This window comes from Apodemus sylvaticus, chromosome 1 (assembly GCF_947179515.1).
Source record: "Apodemus sylvaticus chromosome 1, mApoSyl1.1, whole genome shotgun sequence".
In the NCBI taxonomy this organism is placed as follows: Eukaryota; Metazoa; Chordata; class Mammalia; order Rodentia; family Muridae; genus Apodemus; species Apodemus sylvaticus.
The window spans coordinates 190,951,577-190,979,325 of record NC_067472.1 but is presented as its reverse complement, the minus strand read 5'-3'; the positions used below and the strand labels follow the sequence as shown (position 1 = coordinate 190,979,325).

The 27,749-nt window shown below is 43.4% G+C and overlaps 1 protein-coding gene across 3 annotated transcripts; it reads left to right on the top strand.

Annotated features, from left to right (window-relative positions):
- Nlrp4 (NLR family pyrin domain containing 4) lies at window positions 1–27,749 on the top strand. 3 transcript variants are annotated; one of them, XM_052180335.1, is made up of 9 exons: window positions 1–277; window positions 4,550–6,122; window positions 10,165–10,323; window positions 10,715–10,879; window positions 14,649–14,816; window positions 17,299–17,469; window positions 21,858–22,028; window positions 23,798–23,968; window positions 27,656–27,749. In XM_052180335.1, exons 1-9 carry the CDS (start codon window positions 1–3, stop codon window positions 27,747–27,749), a joined length of 2,949 nt encoding a protein of 982 aa, XP_052036295.1. The 3 variants fall into 3 exon arrangements, with proteins under 3 accessions (XP_052036295.1, XP_052036302.1, XP_052036310.1); XM_052180342.1 differs by lacking the exons at window positions 14,649–14,816; window positions 21,858–22,028 and having other exon boundaries at window positions 4,550–6,109; window positions 10,158–10,323; XM_052180350.1 differs by lacking the exons at window positions 14,649–14,816; window positions 17,299–17,469; window positions 21,858–22,028; window positions 23,798–23,968; window positions 27,656–27,749 and having other exon boundaries at window positions 1–302; window positions 4,536–6,122; window positions 10,715–10,883.

Genomic DNA, 27,749 nt, shown 5'->3' with positions numbered 1-27,749 from the left:
ATGGCATCTTTTTTTTCTGATTTTGGTCTTATGTGGTACTTGGAAGAGCTAAACAAGAAAGAATTCATGAAGTTTAAGGAATTCCTCAAACAGGAGATTTTGCATCTGGGGCTGAAACAGATTTCTTGGACCGAAGTGAAGAAGGCGTCTCGGGAAGACCTTGCCAACTTACTGTTGAAACATTATGAGGAGAAGCAAGCCTGGGATATGACCCTCAGAATCTTCCAGAAGATGAATAGGAAGGATCTCATTGAGAAGGCAGGAAGAGAGATTGCTGGTGAGTTGGTCAAAGCTGCTTTAGGATGAGTGAGGATCATGTCACAGTCTTGATAACTTTTCTTCATGGGATTGGGTGAAGAATCTCATGGGCCCTAGGGATTCTTCTACCCTAGGGCCCTTGGGTGTCATGGGATAGTTTTCTGCTTGAGGAAGGAGGCAGCTTCATGTAAACACATTAGATCTAGTCTGTTTATCAAATGTATGAGGGTAGCATGCCCTAATATATATGGCTAAACTTCTACCCAGGACATTAATAATGTTCCCCTGAATCTAAACTGGAGGCCTAACTCTAGAGTGAAATGGTAGCTCTGAGGATCTAGGGCAGCATCAACAGAAGACACCTGCAATAAGTCATATTTACAGGGTCTAGGAAGATGGTTTTGTCTGCTTATTATGTAAACATGACAGTCTGACTTTGGATCTCAGCAACCACATAAAAAAGAGGCATGGTAGCAAGTAGTCAGTCAGTTTGGCTAAGCCAGCTTAAAAAAAAATCTCTCGAAAAATGAATGGAGAACCTGGAGAGATGACTCAGTGGTTAAGAACATCTGCTCTTACAGAGGACCGTGGTTCTGTTTCCAGAACCTACCTGGTGCTTCACAACAATCTGTAACTCCAGTTTCAGGGTATCCAATGCCTTCTTCTATCCTCTGAGGCACTGCACCGATCTGGTGCACATGCATGCATGCAGACAAAAGCACCTATGCACCCAGATTAAAAACAAAGAAATCCTTTCAAAAGCAGAGAGCATTTGAAGAAGACACCAATGTCACCTGTACCCCCACAACTCAGCCTCCCACATACATATCACATATGTATTTGAAACAGCTCCATAATACAGTGTGAAACAGGGTTTCTCAGTCTTTGTTGTGACTGTGGCTGTTTTGATTTTGACAAGCAAAAACTTATGTTTCATGAACACTGTAATCTTTGTAAAGTCAAACATATCTTTATCTTAGTATAAGACATTATGGATGCTTTAAGGTTCCATTAATTGCTTTGTCCTTGAGGTTCCATGATAAGCCCAGGTGTAGGTGTTTTTCTAAGCCCAGCCTTCTTGGGATTCACTAGCTGTCTTAGATCTGCAACTATATAAAGTTCTTTACTCTTCAGTCTTTGTTTGTTTAAAGATGGTCTCTGTGCTCTTCTTTATAGCCCACCTTCTTCTGGGATTCTAAGTGCACATATTTAAATCTTTAATTCAAGATCAAAATGCATAAGAACAGTTAGAAAGTATATTATGTATATGTGAGAGTGATTGCATATATGTATGAGCCCCATGTATGGACAGTGTCCTTGGAAGCTAGAAGTGGACAGCAGACCTTCTGCTACTGGACCTACAGAATGTGGATGCTTGGAATTGAACCGAGGTCTTCTCGGTGCTTTTTTAAAAGATTTTGTTTATTTTATGTATGTGACTACACTGTAGCTGTCTTCAGACACACCAGAAGAGGGCAGCAGATCCCATTCCAGGTGGTTGTGAGCCACCATGTGGTTGCTGGGAATTGAACCCCATGGTTATTATTTTTATTTATTCACTTTATATCCTGCTCACTGCCCCCTCCCATTAGCCTCCTCCCACAGTCCTTCCACCTCTCCCCTTTTTTCTTCTCCTCTGGGTGGGGGACTCCCTGGGTATCCTCCCCACCCTGGCACTTCAAGTCTCTGCAATGCTAGGTAGGTGTTTCCTCTCCCATTGCAGCCAAACAAGGCAGCCGAGCTAGAATAACATATTCATGAACAGGCAACAGCTTTTGGGATAGCTCCCACTCCAGTTGTTCAGGACCCACATGAAGACCAAGTTGCACATCTACTACATATGTGCAGGGAGGCCTGGGTCAATTGTGTGTATGCTCACTTGTTGGTGGGTCAGACTCTGAGAGCCCCAAGGGTCCAGGTTAGTTGACTCTTTTGGTCTTCCTGTGGAGTTGCCATCCCCTTCAGGACCCACAATCCTTCTTCCTATTCTTCTATAGAGTCCCTAAGCTCTATCCACTGTTCAGATGAGGATGTCTGTATCTGTCTGAGTTAGCTTCTGGGTGAAGCCTCTCAGAAGACATCTTCTGTCTGCAAACAGAGTATCATCAATAGTGTTATGGATTGGTGCTTCCCTATGGGAAGGGTCTCAAGTTTGGCTACTTATTGGTTGGCCATTTCCTCAGTCTCTGCTTCCTCCCCCATGCCTGCATTACCTGTTGATTTAGTTTGGGTTTTACTGCTGCAATCAGAAACCATGATCAAGACAACTCTTAAAAGGATGACATTTAATTGGGGCTGGCTTACGGGTTCAGAGGTCAGTCCATTATCATCAAGGCAGGAATATGGCAGGGACCAGGCAGACGTGGGGCTGGAGGAGCTGAGAGGTCCAACTCTTATTCTGAAGTCAGCTTCCAGAAGACTGTCTATCAGACAGGTAGGACAAGGGTATTAAGGCCCACACTCACAGTAACACACCTACTCCGACAAGGCTACACTTCTAATTGTGCCACTCCCTGGGCCAAACATGTACAAACCATCACACTTGTAGACAGGATAAATTTGGGGTTCAAAGTTTTGTGGGTGGATTGGTGTCTCTGTTGGTGTCTCTATTGCTCCACTGAAGTTCCTGTGTGAATATAGGATGTAGCCTCTATCCAGGTCCCATGTCCCCAATGTAGTGAGTCACAGCTAAGATCACCGTTATTGATTCTTGTCCCAGCCATGTCTTGTCCTGGAGTGGCTCCCCACCTCCTCACCCCCATTAGTTGCAGATTTCCATTCATTTTCATGGCCCTCTGGCCATCTCTCCTGTCCTTCCCCACACCTGGTCCTGAATCCCCCATTTCCCTCCCCATTTCCCTTCCCTCCAGTTCTCTCCCTCCATCTGCCTCTCATGATTTTATTCTCCCTTCTCAGTGAAATTCAAGCTTCCTCACTTGGGCCTTCCTTCTTGTTTAGCTTCATTTGTTCTGTGAAGTGTAACATGGTACCTATATTTTATGGCTGATATCCACTTTTAAGTGATTACACACCATGATTTTTTTTTTGAACTGGGTTATCTCACTCAGGATGATATTCTCAAGTCCATCCATTCATGACATCTTATTTTTTTAATAGCTGAATAGTATTCCATTATGTAGGTGTACTAAATTTTCTTTATGCGTTCTTCAGTTGTAGGACAGCTAGGTTGTTTCCAGTGTCTGGCTATTATGAATTCTCTTCCTGTTGCAGAGTTAGGGGTCAACCTATTCTCAGACAAGAACATTCCTGACACACACAGAGAAATGCAACTGTGCTCTGGGGCCATTGAAAATCTTCTCATATTCACTAGCGCTGTTCTGGGCTTACAGCTTACAAACTTCTAAAACTATACATCATAAGGGGGCTGAAGAAATGACTCAGTGAGTAGGAGCATAGCCTACTCTTGCTTGAGTGTCTGTCTGTCTGGGGTAGTGCCAGGCTGTAGGGATGCACAGAGATACTGTTACAGGGGTTGGGAAAGCCAGAGCCGGTTTGGGGGTCTCCAGGGACATCTCTTGGATACTCTTGGACATCCAGGTGCCATTGGAAGGCTCAGAAGAGCAGAGAATGAAGTCAGGCCAGAGGGCGGGGGACAGCATCTATCCCAGGGCGGGGTGGGGGATATCCTCAGGCTTATCCTAGCCGTGTGATTGCCCTTAGCTTGGCAGAGGCAGGCTTGGTGGCAGTTGTGGCTGGGAGCACAGAGAGACCTTCTAAGGGATAATTAAGCTCTGGCTCTGTAGTCAAAGGCCTTGTTCATGGCTCCCCAGTGCAGATCTTGATGAAAGAGACGTCCATGGTTCTGAACCGTTTATTGGTTGTTCACGGTGGGAAATGAATACACGACGTGCCACACCCACTTCTCAGGGTGGACCTGACATTAAACACCTTTTGCAGGGAGGACTGTCTGGGAAGGGAAGCTTATTGCCTAACCCCTCTGGGCCTCCAGGTATCTCATTAGCATGGAGAGCTCTGTTTTTGGTCTATATGACCATAGGACATGTTTCTTTTATGTAAGGAGTATGGCCTGTGTTCCAAATCAGGAGTCTGCCAGGGGGCAGGGAGTCACCTAAGTCTCAGGTGTGTGTCCACCATGTCTCTGGGTCTCAACCCACTCTACCAAACTTCCTGGCATGGTTTTACTGTCCAACATCTGAGTTCAATTCCCAGCACCCATGGGGGATTGCTCAAAATATCTAGGTCAGACTGTGTGTGGGTGAATGAATCTTTGATATGTTGTGGATTTTTTCCCTTGTGCTCACTGACTCAGGACACTCAAAGTTATATCAAGCTCATCTGAAGGAGAAGCTCACCCGTGGTTATGTCAGAAAGTTTAACGTCAAACTTCAAGATTTCTTTAAGCAGAAATTTACCCAGGATGACTGTGAGCGTTTTGAGAACCTTCTTATACCAAAGGCAACTGGGAAGAAGCCACACATGGTGTTCCTGCAAGGAGTGGCAGGAGTTGGCAAGTCACTGATGTTGACAAAGTTAATGCTTGCCTGGTCAGAAGGCGCGGTGTTTCAGAACAAATTCTCCTACATCTTCTACTTCTGCTGTCAAGAGGTGAAGAAGTTGAAGAGAGCAAGCCTGGCACAATTGATCTCCACAGAGTGGCCTACTGCCTCAGCTCCCATAGAGGAGATCCTGTCCCAACCCGAGAAAGTCTTATTGATCTTCGACAGCTTGGAAGCGATGGAATGTGACATGTCCGAACGGGAATCGGAGCTGTGTGATAACTGCACCGAGAAGCAGCCAGTGAGTGTCCTGCTGAGCAGTTTGCTCAGGAGGAAGATGCTCCCCGAATGCTCTTTCCTCATCTCTGCTACCCCAGAGACCTTTGAGAAAATGGAGGACAGGATTGAGTGCACAAATGTGAAAATAATAACAGGATTCAAGGAGAGCAATATTAAAATGTATTTCCGTAGCTTGTTTCAAGATAAGAACAGAGCCCAGGAAATCTTCAGTCTGGTGAGAGGAAACGAGCAGCTGTTCACTGTTTGTCAGGTCCCTGTGCTCTGCTGGATGGTGGCTACTTGTCTAAAAAGAGAGATAGAGAAGGGAAGAGACCCAGCCTCCATCTGCCGACGTGCCACCTCCCTGTACACCACTCACATCTTCAATGTGTTCATTCCTCAGTGTGCCCATTCTCCAAGTAAGAAAGGCCAAGACCAGCTGCAGGGCTTGTGTTCTCTGGCCGCCGAGGGCATGTGGACCGACACATTCGTGTTTGGTGAGGAGGCTCTCAGGAGAAATGGGATCATGGACTCTGACATCCCCACACTGCTAGACATAAGGATCCTTGAAAAGAGGAAGGAATCTGAAAACTCTTACACTTTTTTCCACCCATCTGTCCAGGAGGTCTGTGCAGCCATCTTTTATCTGATAAAGAGCCCCGTGGACCACCCTAGCCAGGACGTTAAAAGTATAGAGACCCTCATGTTCACATTTCTAAGGAAAGTCAAAGTCCAGTGGATTTTTTTGGGCTGTTTCATCTTTGGCCTTTTACATGAATCAGAACAAAAAAAGCTAGAGGCGTTTTTTGGCCACCAGTTGTCCCAGGAAATAAAGCATCAGTTGTATCAGTGCCTGGAAACCATAAGAGGCAATGAAGAGCTTCAAGGACAGATAGATGGCTTGAAGTTGTTTTCCTGTCTGTTTGAGATGGACGATGAAGCCTTCTTAGTACAAGCAATGAACTGCATGGAACAGATTCACTTTGTGGCTAAGGATCATTCTGATGTTGCTGTTGCTGCCTACTGCTTAAAACGCTGTTCTACACTGAAGAAACTGTCCTTTTCCACCCAAAATGTCCTGAGTGAAGAACAAGATCACAGCTACACGTGAGTCCATTCACTGTCTTTCCTTTCTGTCCCCTTTTCAGAATCTGTCCCTGTGTGTTGGTGATTTATATAGACAGATTCAAAACTCACCCATACTAACTAATAGCGCGAGTGGTGGGACTACAGACTGCATACATACACACAACAAAAACAAGCTCAGCAGGTGTGTGTGTGTGTGTGTGTGTGTGTGTGTGTGCATGTACATAAATGTACGTATAAAATGAAAAAGTTGTTACCTTGAGAGTTGAGAGTGTCCCACAAGGTCAGAAGAGAGAGGGAAAGTGTTCAATTAAACATTTTTATTTTTTATTTTATTTTTTATTTGAATATAATCTTCATTACATTTCAAATGGTAGAACTTTTCCTGGTTTTCCTTCTCCCCGAAAACTCCCACCCCCCTGACTCCAAGTATATGCCCCTTTACCTGACCCACTCCCACCTACCCTCCCCCCTTCAATTTCCTTTTGTTGGGGCCTCTATTGAGCCTTCACCTGACCAAGGACCTCTCCTCCCACTGATGCCCGACAAGGCCTTCCTCTGCCACATTTTTGACTGGAACCATGTGTATCCCTTTGTTGATGGTTTAGTCCCTGGGAGTCCTGGGGCATCTGAGTGGCCGCCAACATCGTTGTTCTTCACAAACATATACGCACAAAACATGTACTAACTTGACTCATTTCATACGCACAAACGTGTAAGGTAAGCTGCCAAGATGGCGCAGCAGATGCCCTCTGATGACCTTAGTTCAATTCCTTAGACCACAGAGTAAGAAAACTGATTCCTGGAAGTTGTCCTTTGATCTGCACACACATGATATGGCATGTACACACAGTAAGAAATGTTACAAGGCAAATTTGATTATCCTGTTAGACGTGAGGAAAGTGGGCAGAGAAGCCATATGTATTATCCTAGATACATACCAAGTAAGTAGTGGCATCCGAAGCTAGAGCCAGGAGATCCTTGCTCTAGGATTTGACTAAGGGACTCTGGAACCCTGCCTCAGTTCTCATTCTAATACTACCAAGGTTAACTGTAAGGCAGATTTCTCAGGTTCAACACTGCCAACTTCTGTTTGTTGTCTGTACCCTGGAAAGCTCTCTGTCTGTCCCTACCTGCTCTTGGGGGTTTTGGGCACGTTGGCACAGAGTCACCAACACAGATTCCAGGAGTAGGTGAAAAATGCTGAGGCAAGTTCATCTGAACACTGCCGCAAGCTTCTTTAATACCCTCCAACTGCAACCCCATTGGTCCCAAGAAAGTATTTATTCTAAACAGCAGTTCCTGGTTGGCTATCATTATTTGCACCAACAGTCTTTTAGGCAGTCCTCAATTAGGTCCTCCTGCAGGAGATGCTTTTGCAGCTGCATGGCCCCCAGCATTTACATAGAGGTGGCCCCGATGTTCCTGCTACATATCCACCCTTTTGTTTTTAGATTTTTTTGACAGCCTAGTGGGAGTCGGGGTGCTATTTCCTCCACATGTTGACCCCACCTCGGAGGATTCCTGGTAAACTGGACTGTGCCTGTCTTAGGTTGGCCTGCCTTCCAGAATCTTACCCATCTTTGACCTAAGAGAGATATCACTTTGGAGGCATGTCACAGAATGGGGGAGATGAGGAACAGCCTACATGGTGGTCTCACAGATCTCTGCCATCCATGCTTTGATCTCTTCCTGAGGGGGGCTGCAATCAGGATTTTCAGGAGCCATCAGCACCCAGAGGGTCAACTTACTTATGGAATGCTGTCTGGAGATATGCTGTGTGAGCCACTTAAACAAAATAGTTATTAGTATAACCTTACCTCCCATCATAGCATTAGTGGCTATCCACAAGGGGTCAAACAGCCTCTTAATGTTGTCCCATGAAAGAGACAGCCATCCTTTAGGAGAGTAAGGGGGCATAAATCAAGACAATTAGAGGGGCCACACAAATTCCAATAGCTCGTAATGGAGTCATATCGGAATCTAATGGGATCCCTGTTAACATAGGGAGTAATATTGGAAGCATCATGTGAGGTAAAACTCCACATGCCAAGTGTGAGGTTAGATGACAATATTGGGTAGTCCCTGGCGAATTTTATGCCTAGTGCAGGCTGGCAGTGCTCCCAAGGGATAGGAAGTCCCACAAAAGTGGGCATTTGAGGGATCCTTGGACAGTGAGGCAGGGGTGGATGTGATATGCTTGGGGAATCCTTAGGGGATTTGCAATCAGTAAGGGGAACATGAAGTCCATGCCTAACATGGAGCCATAGACAGATTACCATGAATGTTCCTGTGGGTATATTGTACAGTTGGATACAAGGACCAACAGAGGAGACATTGGCGGTAAAGCTGAGAATTTCCTCCATGGGCCAAGTACCTTCTAATCATCGTGTAGTAGTGACTAAGCTCATGAAGGGCAAACCCAAATTCACATTGGAAGAGAAAAGAACAGGGTAGGTTGGACAAACATTTCTTGGGGGTACTCATATTGATGCAGCTGCATCCAGCGGGAAAACACAAACATCGCCCCCTTGTCAGAAGCGGAGTGGGCGGTTGTCACTGAGAGGTTATTAGCTCCCTCCATCTAACCAATGGGAGGGGAGTGTCCCTCAGCAAAATGCCCAATGTTTCTAAGCAGGGCTCATCCCTTTCTCATCAAAGAAGAGAAAGTTCACATAGAACAGGATTTCCGCCAAGGCTAGGTGTGGATCTCTTTTGGATTCTGGGGAGGTGACCCTAGCAAGTGTTTCCTTCAAGGAGCAATTTGCTTTCTATGATTGTTTGGCCTTGAGGATTATAGGGCATCACAAAGGGGGGACTGCTCCTCCATGAGGATAGGAAGGCTCTGACCTGCTGAGATGAGTAGGCAGGGCCATGTCAGTCTTGACTTCCCAGGGTGCTCCCATTACCAGCATCGCTGATTTCATGACCTTAATAGCGTGAGAGGCCTTCTTATCTGCCATGGCCACCACATATATGAAGGCTGAGCAAGTATCCACCATAACACGTACATACCTAAGATTACCAAAGGCTGGGTAATGGGTGACATCCATTTCCCAGATAGCATTGGGGAGTGGACTGCTAAGGTTAAGTCCTGATCTTCCAAGGAGCCCCAGTGGTGGAAGAGGTGCACAAGGTGCACAGGACCTTGCAAGATGTTTACATTGTGACATAGGCTATTCAAGCAAGAGGTTATGTAAATTCTGAGGTGAAAGGTGAAATTGCTGGTGTAACATTCTTGCTTGTTCTGGCAATTCCATGTCTACAGCCATAATCAGGGCATCAGTTCTCTCATTTTCTTCTGCTAGCATGCCAGCCAATTAGAATGCGCTCTTATGTGCGAGATGACCCAGGGATGTGCCCTATTCTGGAGAGCCTTCTGGATAGATTGCCTACAGACATGTATAGGGTTGTGTTGGTCAACTCTATGTCACCACTGTGTTTGTGTGCAGACTCCTTCTCTCTATAATATTCCTTAAAGTTGGATGCCTTATTTTACTCTGTTGGAATGGGGAACATAGGTGAAAGCCCCAGACAAGCCTGGTCCCAATGTGTAGGATGCTCAGAATCTTCTGGCCTTTTCCCAACAGACATTAACTGCATCTCTTCTCTCAGTCTATAACACCAGAATCCCACAGACTTTGCCGCATGTCTGGTAAGATCTGCAAACACAAAATCACCTTACCTGGCTACCCTTAATCTGTTTGGGGACTGAGTTTGCCACATTTATGTGCTGTGAATGGCTTGACTTAACTTTTTATAAATGAGTAGAACCAAAAGTGCTAGCAGGTTTTATCTTTCATTTATTTTTATTTTATGTGGACAAATGTATTGCCTCTATGTGTGCATGTATGACGTGTGCATACAGTACCGATGGTGGCTGGAAGTGTGTGTCAGATATCCCTGACATTGGAGTTAGGATGGTTGTGAGCCACCATGTTGGTGCTAGAAATTGAACTAGTGTCTTCTGTGAGAACCAGTGCTCTTAACCATTGAGCCATCTCCCTAGTGCCTTGAACTAACTTTCTAACAGTGGAATATATTTCTTTGTCCTCTGTTACAGGGAAAAGCTACTCATCTGTTGGCATCATATGTGCTCTGTGCTCATAAGCAGTAAGGACATCCATGTACTCCAAATGAAAGACACTAATCTCAATGAAACAGCCTTTTTGGTCTTGTATAATCATCTGAAGTACCTCAGCTGCACCCTTAAAGTACTTGCGTAAGTTAGAGTTCAACTTTGATATAGTCATATCATGGAAGTAACAGACTAGCCTTCCCACCATCTCTCAGCTAATTGCATAAATGAAGTCTTATACAGTCCAAAGTAGAATCTCACTGGCTTGGTATGACTAACGTGTGTGGCTGACCATTCTTCACTGAGGGTTATCCCATGAATTGTATAATGATAAAAGTGTATGCATGGCTTCCTCATGTGACAGCCAACCTTGCCTCCAAAGTTTTCTCAGAATTTCATGTGGAAGAGAAAAATCACTGAGTGAGCTGTGTCTCTGGGCTACAAAATTAGAGTTATGCTGTCATTATGAGATATAGTATCTTGCCCAAGACGAGAGCTTAGTGGAAACTGATGGATACCTCTCTTTGTTCTACAGGGTAAACAATGTGACCTTCCTATGTGATAACCACCTGTTCTTTGAGTTGATTCAGAGCCAGTGTTTGCAGCACTTGAATCTCAGCCTCACATTCCTGTCCCACAGTGATGTGAAAATGTTGTGTGATGTCTTGAACCAGGCAGAGTGCAACATAGAAAAGCTGATGTAAGTCTGTGTGTTCTCCTAGCTCCCTGACTCCCTCAAAGGAGGCATCTTAGTTTTGATCCACTTGCTGTGACAAAATACCCTGACCTAAGCAACGATAGAGAAAAAAAAAAGTTTACTGGATTCAGAATTTCAGTTTATTGGCCATTGCTGTGGGAAGCCAGGGTAGCAAGAACCTGGAAGCACAGTCACATCTCATGAGCAATCAAGAGTGGATTAATGCACACATGCTAGTGATCCCCTAACTTTCTCCACTCTGATACAGGCCATGATCCTGCTTCCTGAGGAATGGGGCCACCCACAGTGGATGGGTCTTGCCACCTCATTTAACTTCAAGAAATCACCCATAAACATGCCCACATGTCTTCCCCATCTAGAGAAACCCTCATTGAGACTCCCTTTCTACGTGATTTTAGGTTGTGTCACATTGACATTAAAACTATCACCGGACTTTAACTTGTGCACTTGTGTCCTATTTTTCTATTGTTCATGTGTAGACTTCCTCACTTTAAGAATTGATCAAAGCTGGCCAATGAGATGGATCAGTGGATTAAGGCACTTGTTACCAACCCTACAACCTGAGTTCTATACCAGGACCCACATTAGAGAAAGTAAAGAACCAACTTTTACAAGTTGTTCTCTTTGTCTGACATTCTCCATATGCCTCCTTGCATGTTGTAGCACATGTCCTCAGGCATGCACACACATGAAAATAAATAAATGAATGGAATTTGTAATAATTTAAAACACCGGGTTGTTATGAGCTATTGTTGCTCTTCCAGAGGATCAGAGTTCAATCCTTGGTACCCATATGGTGGTTCACTACCATCTGTAACTCTAATTCCACAGGATCTTATAATAGATACCTTCTGACATCTGCAGGCACCTGGTACACGGACACGTACAGGCAAAAACACTCATATATGAAATTTAAAAATGTGTAGGTCTAATGTTTAAAATATTGATCTGATTATGGAATGTGAAAGTTAATTTCTACATGGGTATATCCACTTTGGGAACCATTGCTTCTGTTCAGATTTCATGGCTTCTCACACACCCTAGAACTCAGAACTCTTTTTTTTTTAATTTTTTTTATTCAATATAATTTATTTACATTTCAAATGACTTCCCCTTTTCTAGCCCCCCGACTCCCCGAAAGTCCCATAAGCCCCCTTCTCTTCCCCTGTCCTCCCTCCCACCCCTTCCCACTTCCCCGTTCTGGTTTTGCCGAATACTGTTTCACTGAGTCTTTCCAGAACCAGGGACCACTCCTGCTTTCTTCTTGTATCTCATTTGATGTGTGGATTATGTTTTGGGTATTCCAGTTTTCTAGGTTAATAACCACTTATTAGTGAGTGCATACCATGATTCACCTTTTGAGTCTGGGTTACCTCACTTAGTATGATGTTCTCTAGCTCCATCCATTTGCCTAAGAATTTCATGAATTCATTGTTTCTAATGGCTGAATAGTACTCCATTGTGTAGATATACCACATTTTTTTGTATCCACTCTTCTGTTGAGGGATACCTGGGTTCTTTCCAGCATCTGGCAATTATAAATAGGGCTGCTATGAACATAGTAGAGCATGTATCCTTATTACATGGTGGGGAATCCTCTGGATATATGCCCAGGAGTGGTATAGCAGGATCTTCTGGAAGTGAGGTGCCCAGTTTTTGGAGGAACCGCCAGACTGATTTCCAGAGTGGTTGTACCAATTTGCAATCCCACCAGCAGTGGAGGAGTGTTCCTCTTTCTCCACACCCTCTCCAACACCTGCTGTCTCCTGAATTTTTAATCTTAGCCATTCTGACTGGTGTAAGATGAAATCTTAGGGTTGTTTTGATTTGCATTTCCCTAATGACTAATGAAGTTGAGCATTTTTTAAGATGCTTCTCCGCCATCCGAAGTTCTTCAGGTGAGAATTCTTTGTTTAACTCTGTACCCCATTTTTTAATAGGGTTGTTCGGTTTTCTGGAGTCTAACTTCTTGAGTTCTTTATATATATTGGATATTGGCCCTCTATCTGATGTAGGATTGGTGAAGATCTTTTCCCAATTTGTAGAACTCAGAACTCTTACTGCTAAGTTTATGTCCCATAGTTCCATGACTCTATTGGCCCCCTGAACCATTCATGGCAGGTGTCCATGCCTGAAAAGTTGAAATTCTCACTGACAGTAATCTAGGTGAAAATCCCATAGCTATTGATCATATCTAGATGGATCTCAGAAATTGTTGATGGCATGAATTTGATTCAAAAGGAGGTCATTTATAAACATATATATGTTAACTTCACAGTGAAAGTTCCAAGATCGTTAGGACTTAGAGGTGAGGATAATGGTGCCCGGTTTGTGGCTAGAGACAAAAGGAAGGTGGGGATGAACATGGAGGACTACAGTTCCTGTTACGTATACTTTTATCCTCTTTCTGCCATGGATACTGGTATTCTGGATGGTTCTATGATAGCCATGCTTTGGGTTTTGAATGATTTAGTTATATAGCAAGAAAACCTAAAAACAATTAAGTGGCAAGTAGCAGAAAGAAGCCACAGATCGCTAGTAAATTATTATCAGATCTGACACATCAACAGAGGAGACTAGGATAGCTCAATGAGAGAGAAAACTAAAGATCATATAGGAGAGTGCATACGTCCAGAAGAAACTGACTGGGGACACCTCACTGAAGAAGTCAGAGGGAGAAAATCAAATATGACATCATATAGGAGACTGCATACATCCAGCCAAAACTGACTAGGGACATCTCACTGAGAGGGAAGTCTTTATCTCCTGGCCTGTAGGGAAGAGGAGGGTGTCTGTTTTGTGCCACCAAGTAAAAGAACAAGTTACAGCAGGTAGATAATGTCTTCAGGTAACATGAGCGCGACAGGTGCTCAGCTCACCCAGCAGGAATGACCAGGAAGGCCTCCACACAGCCCTGCTGGAGTTCTCCATGGAGAGTTCCAGGCAGAGTAGAGCATTCTCTCCACCTGTGAGTTCCTTCCTTCCTTCTCTTTCCCTCACAATAACAGCTGTAGGGCATTGTTGGGATAAACGATAGTTACTTTGGTTGGCACTGGCTTGCCTTCTAGCCATTCTCAGGAATACTTTTACTCTTGGGCTGTGTGACTGCTCTCCCCTCTCCCTATTGCAGACCCACAGGGGCTGGCCCTTCCCTGGATACAGAGTCTTACAAGACATTTGCTGTAAGCATGCTGCAGTCTGGGACAGGAAATCCCTTCTTATTCTCTCAGAGTCCAATTTCAGCAAGATTAAACAGCACGTCACAGTTTCCCAGTACAGCATACATTATATCTGGTAACTCAAGGGCATCACATACCACCACCACCACCACAACCACTACCACCATCACGACCACCACCACCACCAACAACAACAACTACAACACATAAATAAACAAATGTAATTTTTTAAAAAAACTGGGCTTAAAAGATAACTTGGAGGTTTAAGAGCACTTGTTGCTCATGCAGAGGACCCAGGTTTAAGTCCTGTCCCAGAACTCAAACTGAATGGCTTATGACCACCTGTAACTCTAGTTCTAGGTGATATAACACTCCCTTCTTGCCTCTATAGGCACCAGGCACACATGTGATGTACATATATACATGTAGACAAACACTTATACTCATTAAAAGTAAATCTTTTTATAAAATAAAGAACAATGTCAAATTCTGAGAAGTCCCAAACCTTCCCAGGGATAGCAAGGGAAAATGTCATGAAAACATAACAGTATGACATTATCTTTTTCCTGCAGGTTAGCAGCCTGTAACCTTTCACCTGATGACTGCAAGGTATTTGCCTCCGTCCTGATCAGCAGCAAGATGTTGAAGCATCTTAATTTGTCATCTAACAACTTGGACAAAGGGATATCCCCTCTGTACAAGGCTTTGTGCCACCCAGACTGCATTCTGAAGCACTTAGTGTAAGTGGCCTTGGGAGGTGGGGTACACTGTACAGACTGTGGAAATCATTTGAACATGGACTCTGTTTACTCAGAGGGTAGGAGTGCTTTCTGTGCTGATATCAGCAGGAAATGATGTCAGCAACCCCAGAGCTGAGGAATGAAGATAGATGGGTCCCAGAGCTCAGGGATTGGCCATATTGGGGAATCCCAGGCTCAGAACAAGGCAGAGAGCAAGGGATGAAGACAGCAGCATCAGCCTCAGCTTCCGCACACGGGAGCACACACGCAGCATACACACTGTTAGATTTCCAAGGTTTCCTAACATAGAGAGATAGGAGCTAGAGTGAAAGACTAGAGCCTAATCTCAGCAGACTGGACTATTTACTCCAAAACAGCAAAGGACAGAATGTTTCCTGTGGGAAAGGGCACCTGTGTGGAGGAAAGCTGGCTGTGTCTCTTGATTGGGGCGATGTGACAGGATTGTTTGCATCCATAGGGGCTATGACAGTTACCCAGTCTCTCATTCCTTGGGCTGAGGATGCAGCCAAAAGGTGCTTGGGCAGTTCTGCATTCCTTCTTTCCTTGAATTGTCATAGTTTCTATGTTGACCTGCTGACTGGAGGAAGGCCATCTATAGGAATCCTGTTTAGATACCATGGCATTCTCTCAGACACCACACAGACAAATTAAGTAGTTATAATATCTTCCCATTGATGCAGTGCTACAGCGGAAGTTTCAGAGTGCAAACCTAAGAAACATGGACAAGCACAGTGGGCTGGAGAGATGGCTTGGTGGTTAGGAACACACACATTGCTCTTCCCGAGGACCCATTTGTTTCCTAGCAGCTGTGTTAGGCAACTCAACATCCACTTGCAGCTCTAGATCTGAGAAATCAGGCATCCTCTTCTGGTCTTCACAGTCATCTTCTCTAACATGGACAGACCACATAGAGCACAATACACATATACATAATTAGAAATAAAATCTTTAAAACACATACTCGGGCACATCTGAGTTCTAACCCTGCAGCAGGCTGAGACAGGAGGATTTCAAGGTCAAGGTCAGACTTTAAAACAGCCCATGGAAAGGTGAGAGGAGAGAGCAAACTCCACACAGCTGTTCTCTGGCCTTGCATACCGTGGTATGTTCCTGCAAGCATCATATACATATAGACACGATCGTAATCATTTAAATGTTTCAATTGGTTCTGAGCTTAACATTTGTAGATTATTTTTTTGTTGTTATTTCCCCAGTCAACAGTTAGTTGGTGTTTAAATTGTATTATATATTATAATAAGACAGGGGGAGGTTGGAACTAGTATGTGGGAGAGTAGCGACAGGTTGGATACATGCTGAACAACTGTACACACAGCTCTTGAGTACCTGCAGGGTTTTTACATCGGTGATGACCATGACCCCACATCCACAGCCACCCTTACTACCCATAGATATCAAGGAATTCATGTCCTAAATTTCAAAAGCCATTTGACTAGATTAAATTGCCTGCAACAGACACATAGACTTGTGTCAGTAACTTGGTTTGGACATGCAGAATGGGACAGGCACAGAGTATAATGCCCAGGAACCCCTTGACTTCATCTCATACCGAATGAGCCTCTCTTGTAATTGTGGATGGAATGCGTGAGTAGGCTAACAAGGAGGAAAATAAGGCCTTTGGAACTTGGGAGAGAGGTGTGGTGTTCTGGATAGGGCAATGACGGTGGTTTCTCATGTCATGTATTCCTGTGTATTTCATATTATGATGGATAGTGTTAGCCGTCATCCTGGCACAATGATACTCACCTGAGAAGTGAGTGTCCATAAAGGAGTGTCTAGGTGGGATGAGCATGTCTGTAAGGGAGTGTCTTGATTATGCTAATTAGTCTGTGAAGACCCAGCCCACAGTGGGCAGCACCATTACCCTGGGTTTCGTTCCTGGATTATTGAAGAATGGAAAATGGAGCCGTGCATGTATAAATTCTCTGTGCCTTTGACTCTAGATGTGATGTGGCCAGCTGTTTGAAGTTTCTGCCCCCTTGGCTTCACACAAGGAAAGAGTGCAGTCTGTAGTAGTGAACAAAATTAGAGCCTCTCTCTCAAAAATTGATTTTTATAAGTATATTTTCATCACAACAGAAGTGAAACTAAACCACATAGGCATTGTTTTTAAAATATATTTTCATACTGTCTATTAGACAAGACAACATTGATATGGTTGCCTATATTATAATAATCATTTCACTGTAAGTATCATTGAGGCATTGCTAATATAAAGGATTCGGGTTAAATTCAGGTAAGGTCTTCAAAATATTAGCATTGTCAATGCATTTACTCAGTTTCAATGCTAGATCTGATGTGAAGTCAGATGAAGGGAAATATGTTCCGTAAGCCAGACGTTCCTCATCTTGCTTGAATACTTTGTCACTGCTACTTATAAAGTTGTGGAAATGTTATATTTCTCCTCCCCCCCCCCCCATATGCCTTTCTTTCCCGGTGACAGGTTGGCCAACTGCTCTCTCAGTGAGCAGTGTTGGGACTACCTTTCAGAAATTCTTAGGCGGAACAAAACCCTGAACCACCTAGACATCAGCTCCAATGACCTGAAAGATGAAGGACTGAAGGTTCTCTGTAGAGCTCTCACCCTCCCAGACAGTGTCCTGACCTCACTAAGGTAGGTTTCTTTGAGTTTGGCCTTGGAGGCCCTGTTTAGGAATCTTTGCTGTGTATGCCTGAGAGTATGGAGGGTAGAGTCACTCACTTCAGGCTCCTGAAGCCTTTTCCTTAGGACAGAGAGATAGTACTTTGGCCTCTTGTTATGGTTTTGGTATGTGGTGGGAAGCCGCTCAGAATATGGACACAAGGGACTGTGAAAAAGAGAGGAATTATGACTAGAGCTGAAGGAATGATTAAGAATTTTGGGTTGGTGCTAGAAGATGAATGGATATCAAGTGATGGAAAACTGGGGCCCAGATCCTAGATAGAAGGGTGTATTAGTGAATTTCTCATCACCATGACTGTGATAAAATATCTGACAGAGGCAGGATCATTGGTGGTCATGGTATGGAATGGTCTAATCTTTCCTGTTGGGGAAAAAAGCATGATGGAGTGGCCTCATAGTGGCATCAGTGTGTATAAAAATTCTTCTCATTATTGTGGATCAGGAAGCAGACTGTGGAGCCAAAATCAGGGTCTAGGATATGATGCTGAAGCCCACACCCAGTGGCCCAATGTTGCAGAGGTCCCACAACTAAGTGTTTAAACACATGAGCTTTTTTTAAATTCGATATATTCTTTATTTACATTTCAAGTGAGTTTCCCTTTCCTGGATCTCCCTCCCAGAATGTCCCATAAGCCCTCTTCCCTCCCCCTGTTCCCCAATCCACCCCTTCCCACTTCTCTGTCCTGGTACTCCCCTATACTACTACACTGAGCTTTTCCAGGACCGGGGGCCACTCCTTCCTTCTTGGGCATCATTTGATAAGTGCATTGTGTCTTGGGTATTCCAAGCTTTTAGGCTGATATCCATTTATGAGTGAGTGCATACCATGAGTGTTCTTTTGAGACTGGGTTACCTCACTTAGGATGACGTTTTCCAGTTCCGTCCATTTGTCTAAGAATTTCATGAATCCATTGTTTCTAATGGCTGAATAGTACTCCATTGTGTATATATACCACATTTTCCTGTATCCATTCCTCCATTGAGGGACATCTGGGTTCTTTACAGCTTCTGACTATTATAAATAGGGCTGCTATGAACATAGTAGAGCATGTGTACTTATTACATGCTGGGGAATCCTCTGAGTATATGCCCAAGAGTGGTATAGTGGGATCCTCTAGAAGTATCATTCCCAGTTTTGTGACGAACCCCCAGACTGACTTAAGTCCAAGTGGATCAAGGACCTCCACATAAAACCAGACACACTGAAACTAATAGAAAAGAAACTGGGGAAGACCCTTGAGGACATGGGCACAGGGGAAAATTTCCTCAACAGAACACCAATAGCGTATGCTCTAAGAGCAAGAATTGACAAATGGGACCTCATAAAACTACAAAGTTTCTGTAAGGCAAAGGACATTGTCAAAAGGACAAAATGGCAACCAACAGATTGGGAAAAGATCTTTACAAACACTACATCTGACAGAGGGCTTATATCCAAGATATACAAAGAACTCAAGAAGGTAGACTCCAGAGAGCCAAATATCCCCCTTAAAAATGGGGTACAGAGCTAAACAAAGAATTTTCACCTGAGGAATATCGAATGGCTAAGAAGCACCTAAAGAAATGTTCAACATCCTTAGTCATCAGGGAAATGCAAATCAAAACAACCCTGAGATTTCACCTCACACCAGTCAGAATGGCCAAGATCAAATACTCAGGAGAAAACAGGTGTTGGCGTGGATGTGGAGAAAGAGGAACACTCCTCCACTCCAAGCCTGGTGGGGTTGCAAGCTGGTGCAACCACTCTAAACACATGAACTTGTAGGAGACATTTCATGTCCAAAGAAAGAGTAAGATGAGGAAGAGGGAACCCAGAAATGTGTGAGTGAATCAGTTATTATGCATGAGAATTCTACTATGGAAAAGTAAACAGCTGTGTAACAGTAATGGGAAGAGAAACGACAGAACTCTTGGTTTCAAATTATAAAATCAAGAGATATTTGAGTGATTTAATGAGGTAGTTGTTTTGATCATGCCAAGTGGATTAGTGTTCCATGATCAAATGGCTTTTGGTGAGAAATCCAGATGTGTGGGACTTGGTAGAACATTGTTAACTAATCTGTTGTGAAATCTCAGTATCACATTTTTGTCTTCTTTAGAGAGGGGATAAGGAAAAATGAAAACATGTATAATGTGCTTTTTCCTCTTTCTAAAAGTGGCTTTCTAAAGCCCACTAAGGTGTCATATAGGATATATATTTGAAAACTTCAAAAGTATCCATGATTCTCCAGCACTAAAATTAAAGAAGAAAAGGTAGTTTAAAAGTATAAATCACTTGAGGTCTCAAAAATTACTGAATTTGTGTTTAAAAATCTCTTGGGAGAGGAAAAATATGTTTTATCCAATGGAATAACATTGAGTATATCACCAATACTCTAGGGCACACCCCACACTCAAAGTAGATGGTCAACACAAAGTGGACTCCGTGTCTTATGGGCTTCTTTTTTTCCAAACTTGGTGAGAATGAGACCCTACCTCAAAAAAAAAAAAACAAAAAAAAACCAAGAGTAAAAAGTATATGGTAATTTCAAAAGCCCCGCTGAGTTCCAGCCTTAGCTGAGGAGGGTCCTGAGAAAGGCAGGAATGGGATCAGCACTGAATCACTAATGACTCAGAGTCAGTATTGGATGCAAGCTGTTAGTTCAGGTACTCTGTCTGGTCCCTGAGGATTCTCATCATTTTTTCTTCTTCTCCTTTCTGGCCAGAGAGCCTAAACCCAGTCTTTTATTTACTAAAGCTGCATCATCAATGCTTTGATCACTGTTGATAATCTTCAAAATTTCTTAAATTTACATAAATTCTATGAATCCTGGATCAATAGTCCCAACCCCCATTTCCTTATAGCAGAAACTAAACACAAAGCAAAAGCATGGTTTCCCATAGGTTTACACAGCCTGTTCTTCAGGGTTGCTAGGCACAGCTCTTGTGGTTTCCTCGTACAGCAGACAGCACTCTTTAGTAACTATTTTCATGTAAGGATGTAAAGATGACAGGCTACTAAAATTAAAAGGATTCCTTACAAAGTTTTAAGTTTATGTAGGTAGAGTGGTTAGCTCTCTTTAATGTCAAGATGTAGAACTCTCGGCTCTTCTGGTACCATCTTCTTGCATGCCGCCATGCTTCCTGCCATGATGATAATGGACTGAACCTCTGAAACTGTAAGCCAGCCCCAATTAAGTGTTTGCCTAGGTTATGCTGTCTCTTTACAGCAATGAAACCCTAACTAAGGCACTTCTGTAACTTCAGCTCTGGGAAACCTAATCACCCCATCTGGCCTTTGTAGGCAATTACCTTCACATGGTAGGCACACATTTTTTAAAAGTAGTGTCAGATTCACACCAGAATTTGAGAAATCAGAAACAGAATGGGCTCCACAGAAACAAGCCCATCCGCTGGTGTTCATTTGATGCAAACAGATCCAAGAGAGCTCAGGAAAAGAGCTGGTTCCAACAAGCATTCCCAGTCAGCCACCATCCGTGTAGATAGCTAAGTCTGTGACACCATGCCATCTTTCTTCCTTTGATGTAAAGTGTAAACCTTTAAAACTGTAGAGTAGCTACCCCACCCCTGTGTTATCCATGGTTTCAGTTACCCATAGTGCTCCACTCCATTTTCATGAGTTACCTATAGTCAATCACGCTCCAAGGCATTATTTAACATAATACTTTTTTAACCTTTAAAAAGATTGTTTTGCTTCATCTAATGTGTGTGTGCTTCTGTGTGTGTGTGTTTGTGTGTTTGTTTCTGAGTGTTTGTGCGAGTGCCTGAGGAGGCTGTAAGAGGGAATTGGATCCCCTGGAACTGGAGTCACAGGTGGGTGTGAGCTGCCTGACGTGGGTTCTGGCACACAAACCCATGTGCTCTATGAGAGAGGTGTGCTCTTAACCTCTGAGCCACCTCTTCAGCCCCATGTTTTAACTTTCATTGCAATGTATTGCAGTTCATCTTCTACACCATTGTTAATATCCTAGTGTGCCTGATCCATTGTTGTTTTGATGCACCACTGAGATAATGATGTTTTCTTTTCTTTTTTTTTTTTTTAAGATTTATTTATTTCATGTATGTGAGTATACTGTTGATGTCTTCAGACACACCAGAAGAGGTCACCAGATACCATTACAGATGGTTGTGAGCCAACATGTGGTTGCTGGGAATTGAACTCAGGATCTCTGGAAGAGCAGTCAGTGCTCTTAACCACTGAGCCATCTTTTCAACCCGAGAACATGATGTGTTCTGAATCTCTGAGTGATGTCTTCAGTTCCATACTTCATTGGGCCTTGTGAAAGGCCTCCTTTTTCTGATAAGGGAATAACCACTGTATTGTGATTTTTCTCTTGCAGTGTGAGATATTGTCTTATCACCACCAGTGGATGCCAGGACCTGGCTGAAGTCTTGAGTAACAACCAGAACCTGAGGAGCCTACAGATTTCAAACAATAAGATAGAAGATGCTGGTGTGAAGCTCCTGTGTGATGCTATAAAACATCCCAACTGCCACTTAGAGAATATTGGGTGGGTGTCACCATGGTCATACCTGTGTCTTTGAGGGTGGCAAAAGTAGGTGATTAATGTGCAGAAAAATAAATTGAAACTTCATAAGGGGGCTGAAGAGATGGCTCAGAGGTTAAATGCACCATCTGCTCTTCCATAGGTCCTGAGTTCAATTCCCAGTGACCACATGGTGGCTCGCAAGCACCTGTAATGCGATCTGGTGCCCTCTTCTGCCCTGCAGACACACATGTAGGCAGAATGCTGTATACATAATAAATAGATCTTTAAAGAAAAACTCCATGGGGGGGGGGGCTGGAGTGATGGCTCAACAGTTAAAATCACTGGCTACTCTTCCAGAGGATCCAAGTTCAATTCCCAGCACCTACATGGCACCTCACAACTGTCTGCGACTCCAGTTTCAGGGGACCTGACCACCCTCATACAGACATTCATACAGGCAAAATACCAGGGCACATAAAAATAAATATAAATAGGGTTTTAAAAACTCCAAATGCAACCTAGGTAACATAGCAGTTAGCAGTAGCTATGTTAATAATTCACTTCAGAATTCAAGCCTGAAAGCAGTGAGTCTTTACTGCTGGCTGATTGCTAGTGTAGCCAGGAAGGATTTATCTCAACTGGGCATACTTAGAGAATTGATCATCTAGGGGACTGAAATATGGGGCAACCTATTTGTTGGGAATGGAGACTGGAAAGGGGATGCTGTGTGGATAGATGTATAGATGGATGGATGGATAGATGCATGGATATATGGGTAGATGCCAGGTTGATGAAATGAATGCATGGGTGAGAGGATGATTGATGTTTGCATGCAATGAATAGATGTCTATTACATGGATGGATGCCATTTGGTTGGGTGAGACCATAGGTGTTTGGATGTATTGATGCATTGGTGGTTGAGTGATTGATGGTTGCAAGTATAGATCTATGCTTCTCTTCATTGATGGAAGCCTGCATAGATAGTTAGCTCTTACTTGGATAGGAACATATGTGGATACTGGATGCATGCATAGATGGTTGGATAGATGCAGGAATGGATGTCCACTGGAGATGACAGCAGTGACTAGACCACATCTCATTGACTTATTTGAGTGGGGTGATATGGCAGCTGCTTTGGCTGCTGTGACAAAAATAGATTGACTGGGTCATACAGTAGGGGTTTATGGATAAACATGGTTGCAAAGGCTATAAGTGAGATTATGCATAAACACAGATCCTTTAGAGCACCAAACAAGGACTATGTTCCAGGCGTTTTTTCATTGACTTGAAAATGGTTGTTTTCTCTCTGAGTCTTCACAGTTATACAAGATTAGATTCGACCCTATTGTCCTCATCTTACTTTAGTTCCCTCTCTAAAGACTGTCTGAAAATCCATACTCATGGGATACTGGAGATCGGGACTTCAACACAGGAAGTTTGACGACATAGTTTATTCCATAGCAGAATGAATCTCAAGGGTTCAAATAAAAAAGTATCAAGGTGCTTGAGCTGTAGGCTCAGAGCTCAGCAACCCTTGTCCCCCGTCTCATCCCAACTTCAAGGGCAGGGACGGCAGACCAGTAGTGGAACTATTAGTTCACCACAAACATGGGTACTGAGAGTGAGCAACTGTGGTCACATCTGGCAGTCAAGGGGAATTTTGGAATCATCAACACTGGGCTTTTAAGAATCTGTCCTCAGAGGCTGTGGAGTGAGCATAGTCTAAATGACTAAGTCACCACCCACCCACATGCGTTCTCACCCTGACAGAACTATTCTTTTTGTTGCAGATTGGAAGCCTGTGCACTAACTGGTGCCTGCTGTGAGGACCTTGCTTCTACGTTTACCCACTGTAACACCCTGTGGGGGATCAGCCTGCTGGAGAACGCCTTGGACCACAGTGGGTTGGTTGTGCTGTTTGAGGCTCTGAAACAGCAACAGTGTACCCTGCATGTCCTTGGGTGAGCTGGCCTATGTTCTCTTTGGTGGGAAGAGTCCTTAGGGATAAGAGGGGATAAACTGAGATGTGCTGCTAATCATATGATAATTCAAGTTAGAAATAAGAGCTGGGGACATGAGTGCTTGTCACACAAGTATAAGGGACCAGAGTTTGATCCCCAGAAACTACATGGAAAAAGTCAGGTATAGGGTTTGTATTTTATCATCTCAGTAGTGGAGAAATAAAAACAAGGAGATTCTTTAATACACATTGGCCAGCCAGTCTACTCAAACTGGTGAATTCCAGGCCAAATGAGAAGACCTCCATCTCAGAAATCAAGGATGATACCTAAGGTTGGCCTCTGGCTTCTGCCTACTTATATACACACACACACAAAATGCAAGTGACTCAGTGATAAGGTGGTCACACCAATAATAATCCTGCCAGTGCTACACCAGTAAGCAAATCTTGTCATGAAAACTCACCTCCCACTGAGGGACTATGGACAGGTAATTGGTGTTTGGGGAAGGGACACCATAAAGTATTTTTAAAATTCAAGCAATGTTCTGTCTCTTGGGGATGCTGTTACAGGAGTATTAGATTAAGTATAAAGCCCTTCCTTGCCCTCTGACTGGTCAGTGCCCAAGTACTGGTGATACTTGTCACTATTAGAAGGATAATACATAAATATGCTTGTAAATATAACTTTGTTTATGCAGACAGTCCTGACTTAAGACTGTTTGGATCTACAACATGAAGGCATGCCCAGTCATTCACTGTTTTCTCCAATACAGTAGTCATTAGTTATATGAGGTAACATTTTTAACATTTCAACATTTTAATATATTATCATCTTTATGTTAGGTGATTTGATTTTTGCCTACCTGGATCCTCATGTGAGTGCTCTGAGAACATTTAAGATAGACTAAGTGAGCTAGTGTGGTCTGCTTATAGACAAAAGGTTTATACTGTTCATTTGTCACATACAGATGTGATTCAGAGTACTTTATATAAGCATAAAGTATTTTATAAATATGAGATACTCTATATAATATTATTTTTTATAACATTCAGCATTTATCTCTTTGGTTTATTATTCCCCCTATGGTCTTCAAACCTGTATGAGATTGAGGTGACTTTTGTGAAAGTATGTGAGTTTAGGTGCACATGTGTGTATAGATTGTGTACACAAGTGTGGAGACCTGAGAATAGCCTCTCGTGGTCATCCATCATCAGATGCCATCTACCTGAGTTATTTTTGAGATGGGATCTCTTGAGTGGAACCTGGGAGTAACAAATTCTGTAAGGCTGGTTAGCCATCAAGTGCTAGGAACCTGTCGGCTCTGCTTCACTGGTTCTTGGATCACAGTCACGTGCCACTCTTTCCAGCTTGTTATGTGGGTGTTGGGATGCAGCCTCAGGTCCTCATGTAGCAAACACTTCACTGGGAGAGCCATCTCCCCTGGCCCTCAAGATCAGGGTCATTTTAGGTAGTTATTTAAGCTACTCATGTCTAGGAAAGTGAAACCTTATAGAGGGGTCCAACCTTTTGACATTGCAACGTGGCACATACAGAGTCCACACTCAAAAACTCTTCAGTTTGTTTAGCAAAAAAATCATTTTGAATAAACTTACACTTTTGTGCGAGACCTTTTCATAGCTACCCTCATCTATGTGCAGCTCATGGGTGACAGGTTGGACACGCCTACGAGATGTTGGGTTAAAATGTCTGTAACTCTGTCTCCTGGAAGGATGACACAGGCTCACTTCCTTAAGATTTACTCTTGCGAATTGTTGAGTGCCTGCAAGGTTTCTTTCTTACTTGGTGTTGGCTTGAGGTTGAGAGGGGACCCGGTGGGCATGGATGCATAACAGAGCAGAAAGGTAAGCTATCTGCCATTTACTGAGCCACTCTGCATCTGATTACAATTCAGCCATGTTTACCTGTACCCTGGAGCAAGGAATCCATTCCTCTGATTTGATCTGCAAAGTAAGAGTTATTCTTTGACGTGAGATATTCAAAACTATACAGGGGTCAGATAGTTTGATACATATTATGAAACCAAGTAAATTCCTATAATGTCCCTCTTACTCCACTTTGGAAAGTCTCAGAAAGACATATACTACAGTTAATATATGCCCTAGTACATGGTTCATTCCTACAGGACAAACCTACTTAAAATATAAAAGTACACATAACACAATGGTTTGAATGAAAATGTCTTCTATTGGCTCCAGTGTTTGAATATTTGGTCTGCACTTGATTTTGTTATTTCGGTAGGTTGTGGAGGTTTTACTTTGCTTGAGAAAGTATGTTGCTGGGACAACCTCATACCCAGTGAGCATTCTCTGCTTCATGCTTGTAATTCAAGATGTGAGCGCTCAGCTTCCTGCTCCTGTAGCCACTCTTCCCTGCCACCATGGTGACAGACTTTTATCTCAATGGAACAGTAGGAGTTTTAGGCAAATAGACCTTTCCTTCTGTAAGTTGCCTTGGTCATGGTGTTTTATCACAATACTAGTAAAGTAATTAACATAGAATGAAAACAGACAGGAGCCAGGATATATGGGTTAGGGGAGTGTATAGAAATGCATGAGAACAATTACTGGTTGGAGCTTGAAAAGGAATCTTCAAGTCTTTCCCAAGTGTCCTGCACAAATCTCTAAGGCTTAGAAGGAGTTGGTACTTGTAGGAAGCCCTGGGGGTGCCACCATTCTGAATGTTGAAACCAAATTGAAACAAACCTCAGTTGGGGTGTAGAGTTCCTAGCACAGAGTCGGTCAGAGCAGAAGCTGCAAAGAAATCAGTCAAGTAACGTGCTGGCAGCAGAAGTGTGAGGACCTGAGTTCAGATCTTCACCATCCACCTAATAAGCTTGATTGTGGTCTCATATGTCTGTAACCTTAGGGCCAGGGAGAAAGGCGAAGATCAGAGGCTCCCTGAAGCTTACTGGTCAGCCAGTCCGTGAATGGAAGGTTCAGTGAGAGACCCTGTCTCACAAAGATAAGGCAGGAAACAGCTGAAGACACCTGACAGGCATGCATGCATGCACATATGCATAGATATGCATGAACAGACCAACAAATTAGTTAATTTTTTTATTTCATTTTTTAAAAATTGTAAGTATGGGTATTTTACCTGCATGTATATTCTGGCTTTGGGGGGGGCAGAAGTTGGTATCAAATCCCCTGGAACTGGAGTTATAGATGGTTGTGAGCTGCAATGTGGGGAATTGATTCTGTGAGAGCAGCCACTGCTCTTAACCACTGAGCCAGCTCTCTAGTGCCCAGATCAGTTTTTATGGAAGAGTCTGGATGTTTCAGCACACCATATCATAGCATGGCTATGTCACCCCATTTAGAGGCAACAGCAGGGTCACCTGAACTTGGCCTTGGAAAAAATTATGGAGGGAAACTGAGATGTCGGAAAGCAAAAAGGGATGTCTAGAGCAATGGCTCCCCAGTGAAGAGTGTTTGCTGCTCTTGCAGAGGACTCAACTTCAGTTCCCAGCATCATCCAACATGGCCAATCACAACTGCTATAACCTACTTCCTGCAGGCCCAGTGACTTCTGACTCCCACGGACACCTGCACACATGTGGTTCCCAGAGATTCACACAGGCACATACACATACATAAATAATTTTTAAAAATTAAATCTTAAAAGAAGAGTGAATTAATTAAAGCTTTTTTTTTTTTATCTTTCTAGACTTCGAATTACTGACTTTGATAAGGAAACCCAAGAGTTCCTGATTGCTGAGGAAGAGAAAAACCCGTACTTGAGCATCCTAAGCAGCGTGTAA

What these genes read in the sequence shown, in the direction of transcription:
- Nlrp4 (XM_052180335.1), top strand. Translation starts at nt 1, where the DNA reads ATGGCATCTTTTTTTTCTGATTTTGGTCTTATGTGGTACTTGGAAGAG. An exon ending in AGTGTCCTGACCTCACTAAG is followed by an intron (nt 17,470 to 21,857) that starts GTAGGTTTCTTT and finishes TTTCTCTTGCAG; the next exon opens with TGTGAGATATTGTCTTATCA. An exon ending in TGTACCCTGCATGTCCTTGG is followed by an intron (nt 23,969 to 27,655) that starts GTGAGCTGGCCT and finishes TTATCTTTCTAG; the next exon opens with ACTTCGAATTACTGACTTTG.